Genomic DNA, 22,407 nt, shown 5'->3' on the forward strand with positions numbered 1-22,407 from the left:
TAAATACAAATAAAATTCACATAATTCTCAATATTTGAGAGAAAAAAAATTTATGAATACAAAATAAAATAAAATCTTTCAATCAAGATTTAATGCAATCAAATAAATCATCTATCTTATTTCAATACAAATAAAACCTATATAATTATGAATATTAAAAATAAAAGGCAAAATAATATTGCTTTCAAAAGTAGAAAAAAAAAAAAAAAAAAAAAAACCTTAAAAATATGCTTGAAAATCCAAGTAAATTACACAAAAAAAAAAAAAAACAAACAAATCTATAAACATTCAAATGAATTAAAACATAAGACCTTTAATTTTAGTTTAATTTATATAAATTAGAATATGTTAAAACATTATTGGTGTGAAAAAAAAAAAAAAAAAGGTTAAGAAGAATAATTACCTCCAATTTGAATTTTTATGCCAATAGATTCTGTTTTTGTTAAGGTTGGAGAGTGCAGAAAGAGAAAGATAGAGATGGAGAGAAAAAAGGGGAGAGATATTAATGTTGGAGAGTGGAGGTAGAAAGATGTCTTTTTTTTCTAATTTAAGAGAGAGAGAGATGTTGAATGAGAGTGAAAGACTTGGAGAGAAAAAAAAGACAGAGACGTGGAGAGAGAGGAAAAAAAGGAGAGAGAGAAAGAGAGAGAGATATGAACCGGTTTAAGAGAGAGATGTGGAATGAGAGTGCATGGAGAGAAAAAAAAAATAAAAAAGTAAAATAAAAGAGTGAGAGAGAGAGAGAGAGAGAGAGAGAGGAAAAAAAGAGAGATAGAGAGAGAAAAAAAAATGAACAGTTCACTTTTTAAAATAATAAGTTAAAAAATCAGTTTACTCTTTAAAAAAGTTGGTCTTTCAATCAAGATTTAATGCAATCAAATAAATCATCTATCTTATTTCAATACAAATAAAACCGATATAATTCCAAATATTAAAAAAAAAAAAAAAAAAAGCAAAATAATATTGCTTTCAAAAGTAGAGAAAAAATGCTTGAAAATCCAAGTAAATTAGACAAAAAAAAAAAATCCATAAACATTCAAATGAATTAAAAGATAAGACCCTTAATTTTAGTTTAATTTATATAAATTAGAATATGTTAAAACTTTGTTGGTTTGGAAAAAAAAAAAAAAAAAGGTTAAGAAGAATAATTACCACCAATTTGAATTTTTAGGGCAATAGATTATGTTTTTGTTAATGTTGGAGAGTGGAGAAAGAGAAAGATAGAGATGGAGAGAAAAAAGAGGAGAGATATTAATGTTGGAGAGTGGAGGGAGAGAGATGTCTTTTTCTTTGAAATTAAGAGAGAGAGAGACGTGGAGAGAGAGGAAAAAAAAGGAGAGAGAGAGAGAGATATGAACCGGTGAGAGAGATGTGGAATGAGAGTGAATGACTTGTAGAGAGAAAAGAGAGAGAGAGATAGAGAGAGGAAAAATATGAACCGTTCAATTTTTAAAATAATGAGTTAAAAAATCGGTTTACTCTTTAAAAAAATTGGTCTTTCAATCAAGATTTAATGTAATCAAATAAATCATCTATCTTATTTCAATACAAATAATATTTCTTCATTAAGACAATTAAATATATTACAAATAAAATTCCTACATTTTAATTGTCTCACAATATTGATATATAAAGAGAGAGAGAATTTCGGAACCTTTTGTTTTCTTCATTAAAATAATTAAATGCAGTACAAATAAAACTCCTGGGTTTTAAGTGCCCAAAACTTGTTCATTCTTTAAAACGCCACATGTCGCAATTATAGGCATTCTCTAAAATATGGGTTCACGACACGTGTCATAATTCTAAGCACTCTCTACGTTAAAACTCAGTTTTTATATATATTTGAATAAAAATAATATATAAATTTGAAAAAAATATAAGGGACACAAACGAAAACAAAAAGTAAGAGAAGATAAAAAGAAAAATAGAGAGAGAAAGAGAAAATTTGGGAACCTTTTGTAATAAATCATCTATCTTATTTCAATACAAATAAAACCTATATAATTATGAATATTAAAAATAAAAGGCAAAATAATATTGCTTTCAAAAGTAGAGAAGAAAAAAAAAAAAAAAACCTTAAAAATATGCTTGAAAATCCGAGTAAATTACACAAAAAAAAAAAAAACAAACAAATCTATAAACATTCAAATGAATTAAAACATAAGACCTTTAATTTTAGTTTAATTTATATAAATTAGAATATGTTAAAACATTATTGGTCTGAAAATAATAATAATAATAATAATTACCTCCAATTTGAATTTTTAGGCCAATAGATTAAGTTTTTGTTAATGTTGGAGAGTGGAGAAAGAGAAAGATAGAGATGGAGAGAAAAAAGAGGAGAGATATTAATGTTGGAGAGTGGAGGTAGAAAGATGTCTTTTTTTTTTGAAATTAAGAGAGATAGAGAGATATTGAATGAGAGTGAAAGACTTGGAGAGAAAAAAAAGAGAAAGAGACATGGAGAGAGAGGAAAAAAAGGAGAGAGAGGGAGAGAGAGAGATATGAACCGGTTCAAGAGAGAGATGTGGAATGAGAGTGCTTGGAGAGAAAAAAAAAATAATAATAATAAAATAAAAGAGTGAGAGAGAGAGAGAGAGAGAGAGAGAGAGAGAGGAAAAAAAGAGAGATAGAGAGAGAAAAAAAATGAACCGTTCACTTTTTAAAATAATAAGTTAAAAAATCAGTTTACTCTTTAAAAAAGTTGGTCTTTCAATCAAGATTTAATGCAATCAAATAAATCATCTATCTTATTTCAATACAAATAAAACCTATATAATTCCAAATATTAAAAATAAAAAAAAATAAAAAAGCAAAATAATATTGCTTTCAAAAGTAGAGAAAAAATGCTTGAAAATCCGAGTAAATTAGACAAAAAAAAAAAATCCATAAACATTCAAATGAATTAAAATATAAGACCTTTAATTTTAGTTTAATTTATATAAATTAGAATATGTTAAAACTTTGTTGGTTTGGAAAAAAAAAAAAAAAAGGTTAAGAAGAATAATTACCTCCAATTTGAATTTTTAGGGCAATAGATTATGTTTTTGTTAATGTTGGAGAGTGGAGAAAGAGAAAGATAGAGATGGAGAGAAAAAAGAGGAGAGATATTAATGTTGGAGAGTGGAGGGAGAGAGATGTCTTTTTCTTTGAAATTAAGAGAGAGAGAGAGAGATATGAACCGGTGAGAGAGATGTGGAATGAGAGTGAATGACTTGTAGAGAGAAAAGAGAGAGAGAGATAGAGAGAGGAAAAATATGAACCGTTCAATTTTTAAAATAATGAGTTAAAAAATCGGTTTACTCTTTAAAAAAATTGGTCTTTCAATCAAGATTTAATGTAATCAAATAAATCATCTATCTTATTTCAATACAAATAATATTTCTTCATTAAGACAATTAAATATATTACAAATAAAATTCCTACATTTTAATTGTCTCACAATATTGATATATAAAGAGAGAGAGAATTTCGGAACCTTTTGTTTTCTTCATTAAAATAATTAAATGCAGTACAAATAAAACTCCTGGGTTTTAAGTGCCCAAAACTTGTTCATTCTTTAAAACGCCACATGTCGCAATTATAGGCATTCTCTAAAATATGGGTTCACGACACGTGTCATAATTCTAAGCACTCTTTACGTTAAAACTCAGTTTTTATATATATTTGAATAAAAATAATATATAAATTTGAAAAAAATATAAGGGACACAAACGAAAACAAAAAGTAAGAGAAGATAAAAAGAAAAATAGAGAGAGAAAGAGAAAATTTGGGAACCTTTTGTAATAAATCATCTATCTTATTTCAATACAAATAAAACCTATATAATTATGAATATTAAAAATAAAAGGCAAAATAATATTGCCTTCAAAAGTAGAGAAAAAAAAAAAACCCTAAAAATATGCTTGAAAATCCGAGTAAATTACACAAAAAAAAAAAAACAAACAAATCTATAAACATTCAAATGAATTAAAACATAAGACCTTTAATTTTAGTTTAATTTATATAAATTAGAATATGTTAAAACATTATTGGTCTGAAAATAATAATAATAATAATAATTACCTCCAATTTGAATTTTTAGGCCAATAGATTATGTTTTTGTTAATGTTGGAGAGTGGAGAAAGAGAAAGATAGAGATGGAGAGAAAAAAGAGGAGAGATATTAATGTTGGAGAGTGGAGGGAGAGAGATGTCTTTTTCTTTGAAATTAAGAGAGAGAGAGAGAGATATGAACCGGTGAGAGAGATGTGGAATGAGAGTGAATGACTTGTAGAGAGAAAAGAGAGAGAGAGATAGAGAGAGGAAAAATATGAACCGTTCAATTTTTAAAATAATGAGTTAAAAAATCGGTTTACTCTTTAAAAAAATTGGTCTTTCAATCAAGATTTAATATAATCAAATAAATCATCTATCTTATTTCAATACAAATAATATTTCTTCATTAAGACAATTAAATATATTACAAATAAAATTCCTACATTTTAATTGTCTCACAATATTGATATATAAAGAGAGAGAGAATTTCGGAACCTTTTGTTTTCTTCATTAAAATAATTAAATGCAGTACAAATAAAACTCCTGGGTTTTAAGTGCCCAAAACTTGTTCATTCTTTAAAACGCCACATGTCGCAATTATAGGCATTCTCTAAAATATGGGTTCACGACACGTGTCATAATTCTAAGCACTCTTTACGTTAAAACTCAGTTTTTATATATATTTGAATAAAAATAATATATAAATTTGAAAAAAATATAAGGGACACAAACGAAAACAAAAAGTAAGAGAAGATAAAAAGAAAAATAGAGAGAGAAAGAGAAAATTTGGGAACCTTTTGTAATAAATCATCTATCTTATTTCAATACAAATAAAACCTATATAATTATGAATATTAAAAATAAAAGGCAAAATAATATTGCCTTCAAAAGTAGAGAAAAAAAAAAACCCTAAAAATATGCTTGAAAATCCGAGTAAATTACACAAAAAAAAAAAAAACAAACAAATCTATAAACATTCAAATGAATTAAAACATAAGACCTTTAATTTTAGTTTAATTTATATAAATTAGAATATGTTAAAACATTATTGGTCTGAAAATAATAATAATAATAATAATTACCTCCAATTTGAATTTTTAGGCCAATAGATTATGTTTTTGTTAATGTTGGAGAGTGGAGAAAGAGAAAGATAGAGATGGAGAGAAAAAAGAGGAGAGATATTAATGTTGGAGAGTGGAGGTAGAAAGATGTCTTTTTTTTTTGAAATTAAGAGAGAGAGAGAGATGTTGAATGAGAGTGAAAGACTTGGAGAGAAAAAAGAGAAAGAGACATGGAGAGAGAGGAAAAAAAGGAGAGAGAGGGAGAGAGAGAGAGATATGAACCGGTTCAAGAGAGAGATGTGGAATGAGAGTGCTTGGAGAGAAAAAAAAATAATAAAATAAAAGAGTGAGAGAGAGAGAGAGAGAGAGAGAGAGAGAGAGGAAAAAAAGAGAGATAGAGAGAGAAAAAAAAAAGAACCGTTCACTTTTTAAAATAATAAGTTAAAAAATCAGTTTACTCTTTAAAAAAGTTGGTCTTTCAATCAAGATTTAATGCAATCAAATAAATCATCTATCTTATTTCAATACAAATAAAACCTATATAATTCCAAATATTAAAAAAGAAAAAAAAAAGCAAAATAATATTGCTTTCAAAAGTAGAGAAAAAATGCTTGAAAATCCGAGTAAATTAGACACAAAAAAAAAATCCATAAACATTCAAATGAATTAAAAGATAAGACCCTTAATTTTAGTTTAATTTATATAAATTAGAATATGTTAAAACTTTGTTGGTTTGGAAAAAAAAAAAAAGGTTAAGAAGAATAATTACCTCCAATTTGAATTTTTAGGGCAATAGATTATGTTTTTGTTAATGTTGGAGAGTGGAGAAAGAGAAAGATAGAGATGGAGAGAAAAAAGAGGAGAGATATTAATGTTGGAGAGTGGAGGGAGAGAGATGTCTTTTTCTTTGAAATTAAGAGAGAGAGAGACGTGGAGAGAGAGGAAAAAAAAGGAGAGAGAGAGAGAGAGAGATATGAACCGGTGAGAGAGATGTGGAATGAGAGTGAATGACTTGTAGAGAGAAAAGAGAGAGAGAGGAAAAAAAGAGAGATAGAGAGAGAGGAAAAATATGAACCATTCAATTTTTAAAATAATGAGTTAAAAAATCGGTTTACTCTTTAAAAAAATTGGTCTTTCAATCAAGATTTAATGTAATCAAATAAATCATCTATCTTATTTCAATACAAATAATATTTCTTCATTAAGACAATTAAATATATTACAAATAAAATTCCTACATTTTAATTGTCTCACAATATTGATATATAAAGAGAGAAAGAGAATTTCGGAACCTTTTGTTTTCTTCATTAAAATAATTAAATGCATTACAAATAAAACTCCTGGGTTTTAAGTGCCCAAAACTTGTTCATTCTTTAAAACGCCACGTGTCGCAATTATAGGCATTCTCTAAAACATGGGTTCACGACACGTGTCATAATTCTAAGCACTTTCTACGTTAAAACTCAGTTTTTATATATATTTGAATAAAAATAATATATAAATTTGAAAAAAATATATGGGACACAAACGAAAAGAAAAGTAAGAGAAGATAAAAAGAAAAATAGAGAGAGAAAGAGAAAATTTGGGAACCTTTTGTTTTTTTCATTAAGACAATTAAATATATTACAAATAAAGAGAGAGAGAGAGAATTTCGGAACCTTTTGTTTTCTTCATTAAAATAATTAAATGCATTACGAATAAAACCTCTTGGTTTTAAATGCCCAAAACTTGTTCATTCTTTATAACGCCACGTGTCGCAATTATATGCACTCTCTAAAACATGGGTTCAGGACACGTGTCGTAATTCTAAGCACTCTCTACGTCAAAACTCGGCTTTTATATATATATATATATATATATATATATATATATATATGATTATTTTGTGCTTAGTCTCCGCCACTGTGCTGAGAAGTAATGTTCAAAATAGGTACATGACAAAGAAGAGGTCATCAGCAATCTTGAACTTTGTCAAAAGAAAAGTCCAACTTTTATTTCCTACGTTCCTTCTTGTTGAGAACTTGAGGTGCTACAGTAGTCGGCAAATGCTGACTCCTGTGGGTCAACAAAGCTGAATGATATATGTTAAACAATTAGCCCATGTGATACAACTTCTCTCCTATATTAAAAATAATTTTCTCTTCTTTCTATGCATGTGCTACGAGCCTTGGATGCTATTCTACGGTTGGATGCTGTGAAGGAAAAAATGAATAAAGAAAGAAAGAATAAAAAAAAAAAATAGAGAAATAATATTTAAATGATAGAGAAAGATTATTTAAATAAAATAATAAAAGTGATAAATTAAAATATTGAGCCGGGTGTGATCTTGTTGAACTCTCCTTTGTATTCTTTTTTTTTTTTTTTCTTGTTTGCTGCTCCTTCCCCTTCTTCCTGTATTGCTCAGAAAAAAATGTCCCAACTTTTCTTCTAGCTTTTTTATGTAACTACTAACTTCGGTACTGCGATTAGAGTGGGATGCGTATCATGACGAGGAAGCCATGGCTTTTATTTGTTCTACTTATAATCCTGTCTTATTACAGAGCATCTTTCTCCATAGCTGGTGATACCCTTTCAGCAGGTCAGTCTCTTTCAGTGAGCGACAACATATTATCTCAAGGTAGCAATTTTGAGCTCGGTTTCTTCGAACGAGGCACTTCATCAAAAATCTACCTGGGCATATGGTACAAAATGTTTGATGAGAAGGACATTGTTTGGGTAGCAAATAGAGAAAACCCTTTGTCTGATCCATCTTCCTCAAGACTTGACCTCTCAGAAAATGGCAATCTACTCCTGTTTGAAGGTTCCTCCAAGATCCCATTTTGGTCGACAAATTTGACATTTTCCGGGTCAAATTTAACAGAAGCAGTACTTGGTGATGATGGGAATTTTGTTTTGAGAGATAAGTCGAACCCGTCTTCTATATTTTGGGAGAGTTTCGACCATCCAACGGATACATGGCTGCCAGGTGCAAAGCTTGGGATCGATAAGGTTACTGGAAAACCACAGCAGCTCATTTCATGGAAAAATTCAGAAGATCCAGCACCTGGTGTGTTCTCGTTGGGATTAGACCCAAATGGAAGCAATCAATTTTTCTTAGAGTGGAACAGATCCAAAATCTATTGGAGTTCTGGACTTTGGGATGCGACATCTTTCACCTTCGCCTTTGTTCCTGAGATGAAAGCGAATTATGTCTTCAACTTCAGTTTTGTATCAAATGAAAATGGAAGATATTTTACTTATTCTCTTTATGATTCTTTCCGGTGTAAATATGTGATGAAGTCTACAGGGAATATCCAGCAACTGACGTGGCAGTCCGGACCTTGGGTATGGAATTTATTTTGGGCTCAACCGAGGACCCTATCTGATGTCTATGCTTTGTGTGGTGCATTTGGCGTGTACCGTGAGAATTTCTCAAGTCCCTGTGAATGTCTAAAAGGTTTTGAACCTTTTTCGATGGAAGCCGTCAGTCTAAATGATTGGTCAAGTGGGTGTGTGAGGAAATTCCCTTTGCAATGTGAGAATAATACGTATGCTAATGGCAAAAAAGATTGGTTCATGAAAATACCAAACCTGAGATTACCTGTTGTTTCAAAAGCATATTTGGCAGTGAGTGCTATGAATTGTGAAGTGGCCTGCATGAATAATTGCTCTTGCACAGCTTATGCTTATAATAGCAGCGGGTACTGTATGATATGGGAAGGAGCTCTTTTAAACTTCCAGCAACTCTCAAATGGTGGCAAGAGTGGACACGATATCTATCTCAGACTTGCAGCTGATGAGTATCAAAGTACCAAAAGTAGGATGAATAAAATGAAATTTACACAAATTTTTGTTATCTTTCGTTCTGAACTAATACTTGATCTTTTTTTTTGTTTTCATGGTTGAGCTAATAGTGATTATTGTCTTCAAAATTAGGCAAAAAATGGAAAGTATGGGTAGCTGTGCTAGTCCCTGCAACAGGGCTTATCTTATGCCTCTTCCTTATTTTTTCAAGCAAAGGAATGCTCAAACGCAAAGGTAAGTGTAAATGTTCTAACCGTACATAGAAATTATTTGTACTTATTTTGTGGAAATTACTAAATAAACTTACTTACCTTTGGATACTGGCATGATTAGTGGTTGAATTTTGGTGAACCTAATGATGTCAACTCACTGGTTTTCCATGTATTTGTAGAGAAGGCTTCAACCAATAATCTACTATTATTTGATTTCGATACTGAACTACATGCAATCAATGATGGAATGAACACCTATAGTAATCTGAATAAAAGAGAGAAGGATTACGAGTTACCACTATTTAGTTATGAGAGCGTATCAGCTACAACCAATAATTTCTCAATTGTGAATAAGCTTGGAGAAGGAGGTTTTGGACCTGTTTACAAGGTACGTTACATTTTCCTTATGAATATGCTTTGAACATTATTAAGAAAACCAACATCAATGCTAAACCTCAATGAAAGTTTAAAGAGCTTATGGTTATTCTTCATAGGGGAAATTACTCAGAGGGCAGGAAATTGCAGTGAAGATGCTTTCAAAAAGATCTGGACAAGGAATTGATGAGTTCAAAAATGAGACAATACTAATTGCAAAACTCCAGCATAGAAATCTTGTCAGACTCTTAGGTTGCTCTATTGAGCGAGATGAAAAGATATTAATATATGAGTACATGCCCAATAAAAGTTTGGACTTCTACATTTTTGGTGAGTGTATGTATATGCATATATATTTTCCTCTCATATGTTTCTAGGGTGGTGCATGTTTGGCAAATAACACCAAACACCGTCACACTATTCATCTCATTTTTCAAAAAAATCAACATCAAAACATTCTCACTTTTTATATCATATAATTCACTTTTTATATCACATAATTTATTTTTTATTATTATTTAAATAAAAAAAATCACTACAAAACAAAACTTTTCCACTTTTCAATACAACTTTTTCACTTTTCTATACTAATTATTACATTCATTTTTTTCCTCACAAATCATGAACAGTGCATTGTAAAGGGCTTGTTGTTTACCAAACAAGGCCTAGGTTCCTAAGTACTAAATTTCCTTGGTTGTACTATTTAAACAGATCCAACCAAGAAAAGTATGTTAGGTTGGGAGACACGCATATGCATTATTGAAGGGATCGCTCAAGGGCTTCTTTATCTTCATCAATATTCAAGGTTACGAATTATACATAGAGATCTAAAACCTAGTAACATTCTCTTGGATAGTGAAATGAATCCAAAAATATCCGATTTTGGCACGGCTCGAATAGTTGGAGGCAATGAAACACAAGCAAACACAATCCGAATTGTTGGAACTTAGTAAGTATGCACCTTGTTACATTGATATTTGCAATTCCCAACTAAATTTGAGCAAGTTACTAACCAAGTTTTTTACAAAATTTTGGAATATTGTAGTGGCTATATGTCTCCTGAATATGCTATGGATGGTTTGTACTCAATAAAGTCTGATGTTTTTAGTTTTGGAGTCCTGCTACTAGAGATTTTGAGTGGCAGGAAGAACACTAGCTTCTATAACAACGAGTCACTCAATCTTCTTAGATATGTATGTATCTTTTATACTCTTCTAAATTCATTACTTTGCTTTTATACTATACCAACGTGCTTATGTTTTAGATTAATCTTATAAATTAAAATAATATTAGCTTTTACTTAAATTTAGTTTAATTTGAAATGAAACTAGGCTTGGGAGTTGTGGAGAGATGATCGAAGTTTGGATTTGATGGAGCCAACAATAGGATATCCTTCTTCCACTTTTACTATGTTGAGGTTCATTAACATTGGCCTTCTTTGTGTCCAAGAAAGCCCAACTGATCGACCTACCATGTTCGATGTAGTCTCAATGATTAGCAATGAACATGCTCCTCTACCTACACCTAAGCAACCAGCGTTTTCCACAAGCAGGAATATGATGGACACAAATTTTACAGTTGAAAGTGCAGGAAATTGCTCAAAAAATAGTGTGACTATTTCAACAGTGAAAGCTCGTTAATTGATTCCTATATCAAAGAAAATAGATATTGTATAACCAATATTTCTGTCTATTTTGTATTCACGTTGATATGTTATATACTTTTCACTAAATTTTGTCTCATATCACTCATATTTTAGTTTTGTTACCAATAATGCCATCCATATAGAATTTATTAGTTTTTATGGGATCTAAACACAATTTTTCTTCCATGTACTACCACTTTAGTTAACACTAGTCTATCTTATGCACATGTTTTTTTCATTATAATCTACGCCAAGTGTTTTTAAAAGATTATAAGTAATCAATTTTCTATTATAGATTAAATTTACCTTCTCCTTTAAGCTTCAGTTTTTGGAATTAGTAGTGATTTAACATGGTATAAGAGCCAAATGTTCTGAATTCAAACATTGACTCTATGATCTACAACAATTTCAATTAAAATTTTCAAGTGTTAAGCCTTATCTATTAAAATGGAGTTTGAGTTCACATATGAGGGGAAATGTTAAATATTTATTAAATAATTAAATTTATCTCTTCATTTAAACTTAGGCCATGTTTGGTTTGCGGAATAGATCCTTGGAATGGAATAGTAATTATTTTGTTTGGAATAGGTTTACTCCTAAGAATAGTTATTCACGTGAGAATAATTAATCGGACACAGAGAAATAGTTATTCTTTTAAAAAAGTGAAAGAAATAGTTATTCCTTAAAAAATGAAATACATTTTTCAAAAACACCCATAATATTTTTTATTTTATTTTAAACTTTAAAAAAAAATAACATGAAAAATAACAGAAGAGGTTGGGGGACCACCCCCGAAGCGTTTAGGGGTGGTGCGGCCACCCCGTTGCATTTGGGCGTGACTACGACCACCCTTGAGGGCATTTGGGCATTGGGGCTTTTAGTAATTTTGATTAAATTTCAGTTTTTGCATGTGTTGTTATCAAACTAAAGAATCGGAATTACTATTTCATTTCACTCTCATTTTATTCCCAGTAATAATTACTGGCCTTGGGGCCTTTTCTTAATGGAATACGCGTTCTGTGAACCAAATAAGCCCTTAAGCTTTTAGGTTAAGTGGTGATTTAACATTTTATTCTCCCCACTCATTAAATTAAGGAAAATGCTAGATGTTTTTCTAGTGTTCTCCCAACTGTGATGTGACTTTTAAAATTAGCATTGAATTTGAGATTATCATTATTGACTTTCAATCTATTTGTGATTTTAAAAGTTACATCACAGTTGGGAGAACACTAAAAAAATAATAGAAAAACACCAAACATTTCCCTTAAAAGTAATTGGCTACGAAAAAGAGGAGAAATCCTACACCTTATCTTTGTCTCGTTCCTCTTCATGTTTATTCATGTAAGAGATATACAAAGTTATAAGAATCAGTTCAAGCACACTTCAACCCAATATTTTAGACGGCCTAGACTATGACTAATTCGAACTACACGTCAAAACTATACTTAATACTTAATTCTCTGCTAGGGCTGAGCTAATAGTGATTGATCTTGTCGTCAGAATTCAGAATCAGGCAAAGAAAAAAAAAAAAAAAAAAAAAAAGAGAAGAAGAAGAAGAAGGAAATAACGTGTTTGAATAATTTATTTCCTTCTTTCTTCACTATATAACATATAGTTTCTGAATTCCCCCTGGGATAGCTATATAATAATTTATTTTCTTCTTTCCCAAGGAATAGCTCAATTGGCTGGAGACCACGCCTTATGAAGCGAATGTCACTAGTTCGAATCCCCCCTCCCCTTCTTGTGTGGGCATGTCAAAAAAAAAAAAAACATATAGTTTCTCAATTGAAGTCGGTATAGTAGTTGACTTGCAAATTGGATATGGAATACTTTGTAATACAGGCTGGATTAGAGCAAGTCGAAGGGTACCCATGTGATAATTGGTCTGTGGTTTGAATTCAAATTCCTTTATACCACAATCGAAGAATCTACTGATCAGGTGAGGGATTTTCCTACCCATTTTCCCCATTGACCCCATTAGAAAGACCTGAATCATTGACTCTTCAAAACCTCTGAACATTAAAATTTTTTGATGATGAATAAAACCAAAACAAAAAAGATCTCTAATGAGTAATCACCCATGTCTTGCCTCTCTAATTCTCGTGTGAACATTGAACAAAGGTAAAGAAGATTAGACCATATAGTAGTGATAATTGTATAACGCGTCTTTCTCATAATAAAATAAATAATTTGGCATATGGTCCACAATCTTTGGAAACATAAAGAAAAGAAGATGAAAAAAACATAAAGATAGTAGGGAAAAATATATTTAGCCCTATGAATTAATACCTTTTTTGCACTTACACCTCTAAACTTTAAAAAGTGACATCGAGACCTCTCATACTACTACCGGGTGTCAACTTTAAGAGTGTATTTTTGGAAGAAAATTCAAAAGTGTCAATTTGACATGCAATGATAGTATGTAGAGCTTTGATATCACTTTTAAAGTTTAAAGGCGTAATTGCAAAATGGGTGATAATTCGAAGAGTTATATTTTCCCCAACACAATAACTCTAGACTCATTTGACAACAATTTTTAGTAGGGGCAACCCGGTCCCGGTTCCCGGTTATTGGCCAAAACCGGGAATCGGAACTGGGGTACTTCAATTATTGATTTTGGAAAACCAGAACTGGGTAACCGGTTCCCGGTTAACCGGTTATACGATAACAGCCAGTTCCGATTTGTACCCGGTTATCCAGATCGGGTAACAGGTTTTTTAATTTTTTTGTATTTTGGGCTTATTTTTGCTCCCCACTTCCTCCTCTTTTCTTCTTCTTTTTCTTTTCTGTCTACCCCTGTTTCACGCCCATGGTTTTCATATTCTCCATTTTTTTTTCCCGTTGCTTAACGCATCTTCACCATCTCATTCATTCTTTCTTATGCTTATTTATTTCTGCTTTCATTCACTTTAACACAAAAGTTGAGAGATTAAGAGAGAGATTGAACAAGTTAGAGAGAGAGATGGAGAAATCGAGAGGAGAAAAAGAGGCAGATGACTGTAACGACTAACGAGGGGTTCTAAAACAAACAAACAAATATAAACATCCTAAATCAAAACTCAAAGGCAAATATAAACCTAAAGTAAAAACAAAAGCTATATATATATTGGTACCCGGTTACTCGGTTATAATTGGATGCCAAAAAGGGAAACCGGGGTACTTGGTTCTCCAGTATTTTTTGATACCCCTAATTTTTAGGATAACTGTGTTTTTTTAACCAAAAAAAATATAAAAAATAGAAGTATTAAAAAATAACTTAAAATATAAAATATTCAAAACTATTTGTATTTTTACATCATATCACAACTAAAAAAAAAAAAAGAAAAAAAAAAGGAAAGAAAAAACTATCTAAAACATTTTGGAAAAAAAGCACATAAACCACCCTTAAACTACCACCTCATTGTCAAATCCAATGTCACTCTAAAAACTCAAGCAATGGAAATAACGTGTTTGAATAACTTGAATCCTTCTTTCTTCACTATATAACATTTAGTTTTTTAGTTTATTATAATGATTAAGTAATTAAATTTAACTCTTATTATCAGTTTAAGCTTTTAGGATAATTGGTAATTTAACATGGTATAAGATTTCTCTTTTTGAGGCGTCACTCTAATCAACAAGAAATTTATCCATCTTTTATTTTGTTCTTCTTTATTTTTTGTTGTTTTCCTTTTGTCCTGCATCATTAACACTAGCGTATAATACGCACACAAGTTATTTTTGATTATTATCTTATCCAAATGTTTTTAAAAGATTATTGGTAACCAATTTCCTCCTCTCCCTTGCTAAACTAATTTGCTGTAAATTTTATACCCAGATTATGACTAAATTCGAACTACACATCAAACTATACTTGTGAACCTAACATTACCCCTAAACACACAACTGCAACAATGTGACTCATATCATAAAGTATAATCACAGCCATTTTGTATCTGTAAATTTTTACTATTATTGACGATTAGTTTTTTTTTTCACAACTATTCTAAGTGAACACCCAATTAAAACCCAACTATTCTAACTATCTCTAACTATTCTATTTTGAATGCAGGATGGGGAAAATCGTCAGATGAAGAACACAAACTAATCCTACCTATCGCACCGCGACCTCGTTTTTGTCAGAAAATTTTCTACTTACATTGCAATTTTCGGTACTTAATTTCCTATTAACCAAACAGAACTCAGAGTTTTTGCAATTCTCCAAAGTACTTTGCACCATAGAGGCAAAAAGCGTCCAAAAGTTTCTGAGCAATCAATTGTAGATATAGATAAATACTTTTCTAGAGGTCCACCATTTTTTCCAAGCTCCAAAAGCGTCTGTCATTCTATGATTTCTTCTTCAAGCTGCTTTAAGGAGACTAACCCGCATCCAAAATTAACCCATATAAATCTTATATGAACTAAGCCAATTATATGGTTGCACTGAAAACTCAAGCAATGGAAATTCAAGATATAATTAAACATCAATTCGTTTGTTTTCCTACATTTTTCCCAGCAACCAAACAAAGAATTAATTGAACAACTTATCGAAACTTCGAATTGAGAAACGTACCCAGATAAGCAAGCTCGGTTGAGCTTCCTCAACCGATCCCAGCCATGGAGATGAGACTCATCAAGGGCTTACAATCTCCTCTAGATCGGTCCATTCGAAGATGCAGCACTGAATTGGGCCAGCCCAATAGAAAGATGCAAGATGGTCTGGTGATGATTAACCCACGGTCGGAACCATGGGGCTAAGAGCTATGCTATGTTCCCCCAATTTAAAATTTTCCCTTAATATATACACTAGTGAGTGGTGACCGACCCAAAAGAAATACTTACTAAAAAAAAAATTAAAAGAAATAACTGAAACATAATTATTCTCAAAAATATTAAATAATATAAATAAATAAATAAATAATAATCATCAACACATTAATTCTACAAGTATATATGTAGTAAAGTTAAAATATATAAAGAATGTCTATATATTCATCAACACATTAACTTAAAAGAACAATTCAAATATTAAATTTTAAAAATATAATCTGATTACTTAAGATTAAATTGAGAAAATAAATTATTGTGAAAGTTTGAGTGCCTCAATTTATTTAAAAAAATATGGGTCGGCGCCTCTGCATGAAAAAAGGAAAAAACCAATCATATTTTTGATCTGAAGTGGATAATGTTCGTTGGTGAAGGTGTTTCATATAGAAGAAAGCCAAATTAAACTTTTGAAGTTACTATAGTGGGAGGTGAACGTCTCGTTTACTAGGGTAATAAGATTTGGTCTTCAAGTGATACAATTTGTAACATTAGTCTTAGTGGATGCATTTAGAGCTGGCTAACTCCTTGAGTGATTTTAGTTTTTAAGACTTCTCATACTTGTGATTTTTTGGGTTTGGTTGTCCCAGAAAGGTTTTACTTTTAAAAAATTCCCTTCATAACCAAATATATGTGTCTCTTGATTTACAACTTTATATATATATATATATATATATATATATATATATATATATATATATTTGGTGTTGTTGCATGCTTAAGATTTTTAATTCTGTTTATTGTTGGTAAATACCCGTTCAACCTCCTTCTAGATGTAGATCGGAGACTATTAGATTTTTCAAATATATTTCAAACTTTACTTCTCAAAATTCTTTCGATCTATGGAAAATCAAGGCCACCGGGAGGCTACTACTATTTTGCCAGAAATTACGATCACGCAGAAATAAAGTTGGACTCAAGTTGATATTTGTTAGAAATAATTTTGGATGGTGCACAAATTCCCATTAATATAAAATAATTACAATATGAAAATTAACAATAAAATCAATAAAATACAAGAGATGAAAAATAGAGTATGGAAAGATCTCACAATGCTATAGAATCACGAAAGAGTGTTGTCCTTAAAGGTTGATTCGTGCCTCCCGGAGTATGTAATTCGGTACGATCGGATCTCTTGAAACGCAACCTCCTAGGATTAGACTATAGCGTCTACCTTCATTAAGGACGCACTTCAAATAATGAAAACTAATAGAACAACCCTTTAATCTTCTTGATAAACAAAATCACACAGTGAAAATACAAGAAATAAAGGACAATAGGTGGACATTGCCCCTAATTATTTGCTTCTATAATGTATATATAACTAAGTAAAAAAATCTCATGAAAATCTATATCAAGAGTATATTATATAGTTCTCTTTGGTGGCTTTATAAAAAGAATTAGTAGGCTATTGATTCATGCTATTAAATTGCATGAATATATGTAACTGTCATGAAAAGTTTAATACCAACAGTCATACATATATAATCTTGAAGCTATATAGACCAAACGGTCAAATAATTAAATGCCATAAAATCTTGTTAGTGGACAAATCCCTTTAGACCTTGGTCAATACCGGTTTTTCCAAGCAACAATCAAAAAGGTAGAAAACTAAATTAAAGATGTTTCATTTTTTTTTTTTTTTTTTTTCCATAAAAACTGGTTTGACACTCAACAGTAAAAATTGGTTTAAGACCCAATGGTAATAAAAAAATATTTATGTAATAATAAATCATAATTGAATAATAAAAGATTGTTTGTAACATCACAACAGCCCCCCACATGTAATAATAAATCATAAAAGATTGAAAGCATACATCGATGTGGTACCTGAAGGTTTTAACCGCACCTAGGATAAATAAGTAAGAACTTAATGAATTATGGTAGAGTTAAACTCTTTTAACCAAATCCACAAGTTAATCAAACTTATCTTCCACATAACTTTCTCCAAAAAAAAAAAAAAAAATCAAATCAAATAAAGAAAATTGGGTTGTTCTATAGCAGGTTGGTGCCTTATACAGGCCATGCGCCTCTGGGTTTCATGAGTGCTCTAGAAACTTGCCAAAGTCTCATTGGAGGCGGCACCACCTCCACACTCACATAGGTGGTGTCCATCAAGAATGTGTGCAGAGAACATCCCATCCCAACAAGTAGGGATTATGGACCCATTAAGAGTTTTAACTCATCCTTACTCTGCATCTTTTGTTGTTATACTATAAAATGGCTTTCATTAGCGCTCTAGAGATCTACCCAAGTCTCATAGGAGATAGCACCTCCACACTCATATAGGTAGTATCCATCAGGAGTGTGTGTAGGGAACACCCCATCCCAACAGGTAGGGACTATAGATCCATTAAGAGCTTTAAGCTCATCCTTAATCACTCAGCATCTTGTACTGTCTGACACCATAGGGATGGACTCATCACTAATCTTCTCAACATGATAGTTAATAAACATAAATTGACAGTATCATACTTCATTTTACTTGTGACTTCGTTTCCCATTAAATCTCATTCATGGGATCTCTAATCACCGAGGTTGGGTATCAATTACTGTGTCATGATTTGGGTATCAGTCCTATCCCCCTCGATGCTTCTCTCACTAGCCTTCTTGCTAGTGGCTTGGTCAAAGAATTTGCAGAATTTTTTTATGACCTCATAAAGTCCATGGACATAGCCTTCTTGCTAGTGGCTTGGTCAAAGAATCTGCAGAATTCTTTTATGACCTCATAAAGTCTATGGACATATAACGGTCTCAATAAGCTGTCTCACAATATTGTGCACTTTCTCATTATAAATTCTTTGCTCGAGCTTTGGCAACCTGACAATCACAATAAACACATAGATCCAGCTATGTTAGCATATAAAGGCAAAGTAAATAAATTAACCAATAGGTTCTTTAGCCATTCATCTTCAGTTCGTACCTTCTCCAAAGCAATTAACTTTGACTCCATAGTAAACCTTGTTATGCAAGTCTTTTTGAGGACTTTCAAGAGATAGCTTCTTCAGCCAGAGTAAACACATAATAGCCATTAATAGGCTTTGCTCACCTGAATCAATAATACAGTTGCATTCCTTTCAATATAGCAGGATAATCACAATAAGACAAACCAAAATTAATTGTGCCATTTGAGAATCTCAACAATTTAGAGATAGCATCACAATGGCTCAATGCCATGATTATGAGTATATCTACTCAATTTACTAACAATATATGTAATACCAAGGCATATACAGTTTGTCAAAACATCGAGCTACCAATGATTTGTGCATGTTTTTCTTGCAAAAACATCATCACTAAGATTCTTAACCAAGTGTATTTTTGAATCATATGGTGTAGACATAGATGGATAATAAAAGTGCTCAAATCTTTTAAGCATCTTTTCGACATAATATATCCGAGATAAAACAATGCAATCATTATCTCTAATAACTTTAATGTCCAACATGACATTAGCTTTACATATGTCTTACATATCAAAATTAGATGCAAGAAATAATCTAACTTTATGCACAACATCAATGTTAGTTCAAAATAAGCAAGTCATCAATATATCAAAAATAAATAATGACACATTCATTATTGTAAAATTTGTTATGCATTTACTTACACCATTAATTAAATATGCATTAGACAACATCACATTGTCAAACTTTTCATGCCATTGTTTAGGAGCTTGCTTTAATCCATACAAGGATTTCACTAGTTTGCACACTTTATGTTCTTGACCGGGGATTACTAGTCCCTCGGGCTGCTCCATATAAATCTCTTCATCATTTAGAAAAATAACTTTGACATTCATTTGATGTACAACAAGTTTATAAATATAAGCAATGGCAAATAACATTCCAATAGATGCAATTTTAGTAACCGGAAAATAAGTATCAAATAATCAACATATGCATTTACTTTAGCTTTTAGCTTCCAAGTCTACCATGTACTTATCTATTGTATCATCCGGTTTAAGCTTCTTCTTAACCATCTATTTATAACCAATTGATTTGGTCTTAGGAGGTAACTCAACAAGTTCCCAAGCATGGTTAGACATAATTGATTTCAATTATTTATAGCTTCTAACCAATTAAAATAAATAAATAAAATGCATCAAATAGATTTAATTGCTTCACCATAACATATTGGATCATCATCAACAATATAAGCAATAAAATTATTATCGAGATTCCTTCCGTTTTAGTTCGATTGCTTCTTCTCAATTCTTACACACCATCAACAATTTATTAGAAGCAACAGAAAATTCATGAAATAATTTTTCCTTATTTTTCAAAGGAAACACATGCTTCAAGAAAATAACATTTTTAGATTCAATAATAGTGTTGTAATATAAAACATCACTCTTGATAATAAGGAATTTATAGCATGAACTACTACATGCAAAACCAATAAAATGCAATCATAAGTTTTAAACCAAGTTTCCTCCTATTAGGTTCGAGTAACATAACATTTGCCAAATACCCTCACACTTCGAGGTATTCCAAACAATGCTTATGAATGTAACAAACAAAATAATGGCTTCCCCCCACACTTTGGTGGATAGCCCAAAATTGACAATCATTGCATTCATCATTTATTCTAATGTTCTAATTTCAGTTACTCCTTTAGATTCCAATTTCTTTTCATTTTCTTGATATAGCCGAGATTTACATATACAAATATATCATACCAAATATTAATGGAATAAACCAAATAGTCACAAGAAAATAAATTTTCATTAATAGCACACAAATGCTTTAAGAAATGACTTCTATGAGCTCATCTTTCTCCAAGTATGATATGTCATTTTCTCTCTCTTTTTGTTTTTTTGGTCAATTGACAGTTCTAAAGCTGTTTAAAAAAATATTAATCATCACTTGTGATTTTTCAACATGATCCTTATATATATATATATATATAGAGAGAGAGAGAGAGAGAGAGAGAGAAAGAGAGAGAGAGAGAGAGAGAGAGATTGCATATTTCAAGTTCTATCAAGATTTTAAAAATAAAATCTTTTTAACTAAAGCCCCAATAAATATGCAAAGTATCAAGCTCAACCAAATAATAACCAACTATTATTGGCTCATTTTAATAAATATGCCAATGATATTGTAGCGCCCCGAAATTTTCAAAATATTTAAATAGATTATTTTGATAATGATGTTATTTTGATATTCATTTTAGCCTATGATTTTAATTCTTTGGAAATTTATGATATTACAGAGAGTGGTAATTATAGAATGGTAATTGGTGAAATAATAGGATAGTATAATGGAAGGTAGAATAGTCAATGGTAGGTATAATAGTATTAGTAGAAGGAGGGTAGAATTGTAGATGGATAAAGGAATGTATAATAGTGTTGGTAGATGGAATGGTAAAATGGGGCTAGAATTGTAGATGGATAAATGTAGGTATAATAGTGTTGGTAGATGGAATGGTAAAATGAGGCTAGAATTGTAGATTGATAAATGTAGGTATAATAGTCTTGGTAGATGGAATGGTAAAATGAGTCTAGAATTGTAGATGGATAAATGTAGGTATAATAGTGTTGGTAGATGGAATAGTAGAATGGAAGGTAGAATAGTACTTGGTTTTTCCTATAAATAGAGTTCTTTTCCTTCACAAATTTCACCACTCCTCTCCCTTCTCTTCCACATATTCTTCATTCTTCTGTTTTCTACTCGGTCTTTCTTCTTTCTCTAAGTGTTTACACGAAACAGAGAGAGAGAGGGCGAGACAAAGCATTGCAAGAAAGAAAGAACACGAGAGAGAACAGACTCGAGAAATTAGTTTCAAAAGATATACTAGTGGTGTTAGTCAGTTTGGAGCAACTAGATCCTTCAGACCACTTTTAACTTCAGTCTAGAAGTAAGTAAATTCACTACCCCTGCTAAAGTTACTTCATGTCATGCTATTTATTCATTCTTGTATCAAACTGTAAATGATTATTTTATTTACCTGTCATGGAGACATGTTGCATGCATGAAGGATTTCTAAAAGAATTATTTATAATGTTTCTATTCCTTTAAATGCTTTCTAAGTACAACAAGTTTATATTTGGAAAAGTTTTCATTTTTGAGAAAAGAAAGTTGAAAAATGATGATGATTATAAGAAAGAAGAATAATGATAAACCCTTTTACATGTTGCCCTAAGATGCATCAAAAGAAGTACAAAAAAAAGTACAAGAAATGAGTTAAATGTTTATGAAATGAGGGCACATGTATGGAGGAGAGTATTTTTGGCCCCAAGATAAGATGAGATGAGTTCGGTACCGATACTCGGATGGAGGCGAAACCACTGAAGGAGGCTATGCCAGAAGGTGGTATTTCATCAACAGACCGTTGAGTGCACCAAGAGAAAGAGTTAATTGACGGTCGGGCATGGCTGAGGCCTCAGTTCAGTGCCATGGTCATAGGACCCGCAACCCTCGTACACAGGGGTAACAGTGTACATGAGCCCTAATATGAGAAAATGATAATATAATTTCAACAATGATATA

General features: G+C 31.1%; 1 protein-coding gene across 1 annotated transcript; it reads left to right on the top strand.

The window, feature by feature from the left end:
• The first annotated feature begins 7,482 nt into the window (after window positions 1-7,482).
• Window positions 7,483-11,108, top strand: LOC148587426 (receptor-like serine/threonine-protein kinase SD1-6). Its single transcript, XM_088513044.1, has 7 exons — window positions 7,483-8,894; window positions 9,014-9,115; window positions 9,273-9,481; window positions 9,588-9,798; window positions 10,180-10,417; window positions 10,514-10,661; window positions 10,800-11,108. Exons 1-7 carry the CDS (start codon window positions 7,574-7,576, stop codon window positions 11,106-11,108), a joined length of 2,538 nt encoding a protein of 845 aa, XP_088369170.1. The 5' UTR covers window positions 7,483-7,573.
• Window positions 11,109-22,407: the final 11,299 nt, after the last annotated feature.

The sequence above is a fragment of the Corylus avellana genome, chromosome 2 (genome assembly GCF_965113065.1).
Source record: "Corylus avellana chromosome 2, dhCorAvel1.hap1.2, whole genome shotgun sequence".
Classification (NCBI taxonomy): Eukaryota; Viridiplantae; Streptophyta; class Magnoliopsida; order Fagales; family Betulaceae; genus Corylus; species Corylus avellana.

Excerpts from the sequence above, each read along its gene's own strand:
- LOC148587426 (XM_088513044.1), top strand. The coding sequence starts at position 7,574 with ATGCGTATCATGACGAGGAAGCCATGGCTTTTATTTGTTCTACTTATA. Across the intron at positions 9,482-9,587 it reads GTTTTGGACCTGTTTACAAG|GGGAAATTACTCAGAGGGCA; the intron begins GTACGTTACATT and ends TATTCTTCATAG. Across the intron at positions 10,662-10,799 it reads CACTCAATCTTCTTAGATAT|GCTTGGGAGTTGTGGAGAGA; the intron begins GTATGTATCTTT and ends AAATGAAACTAG.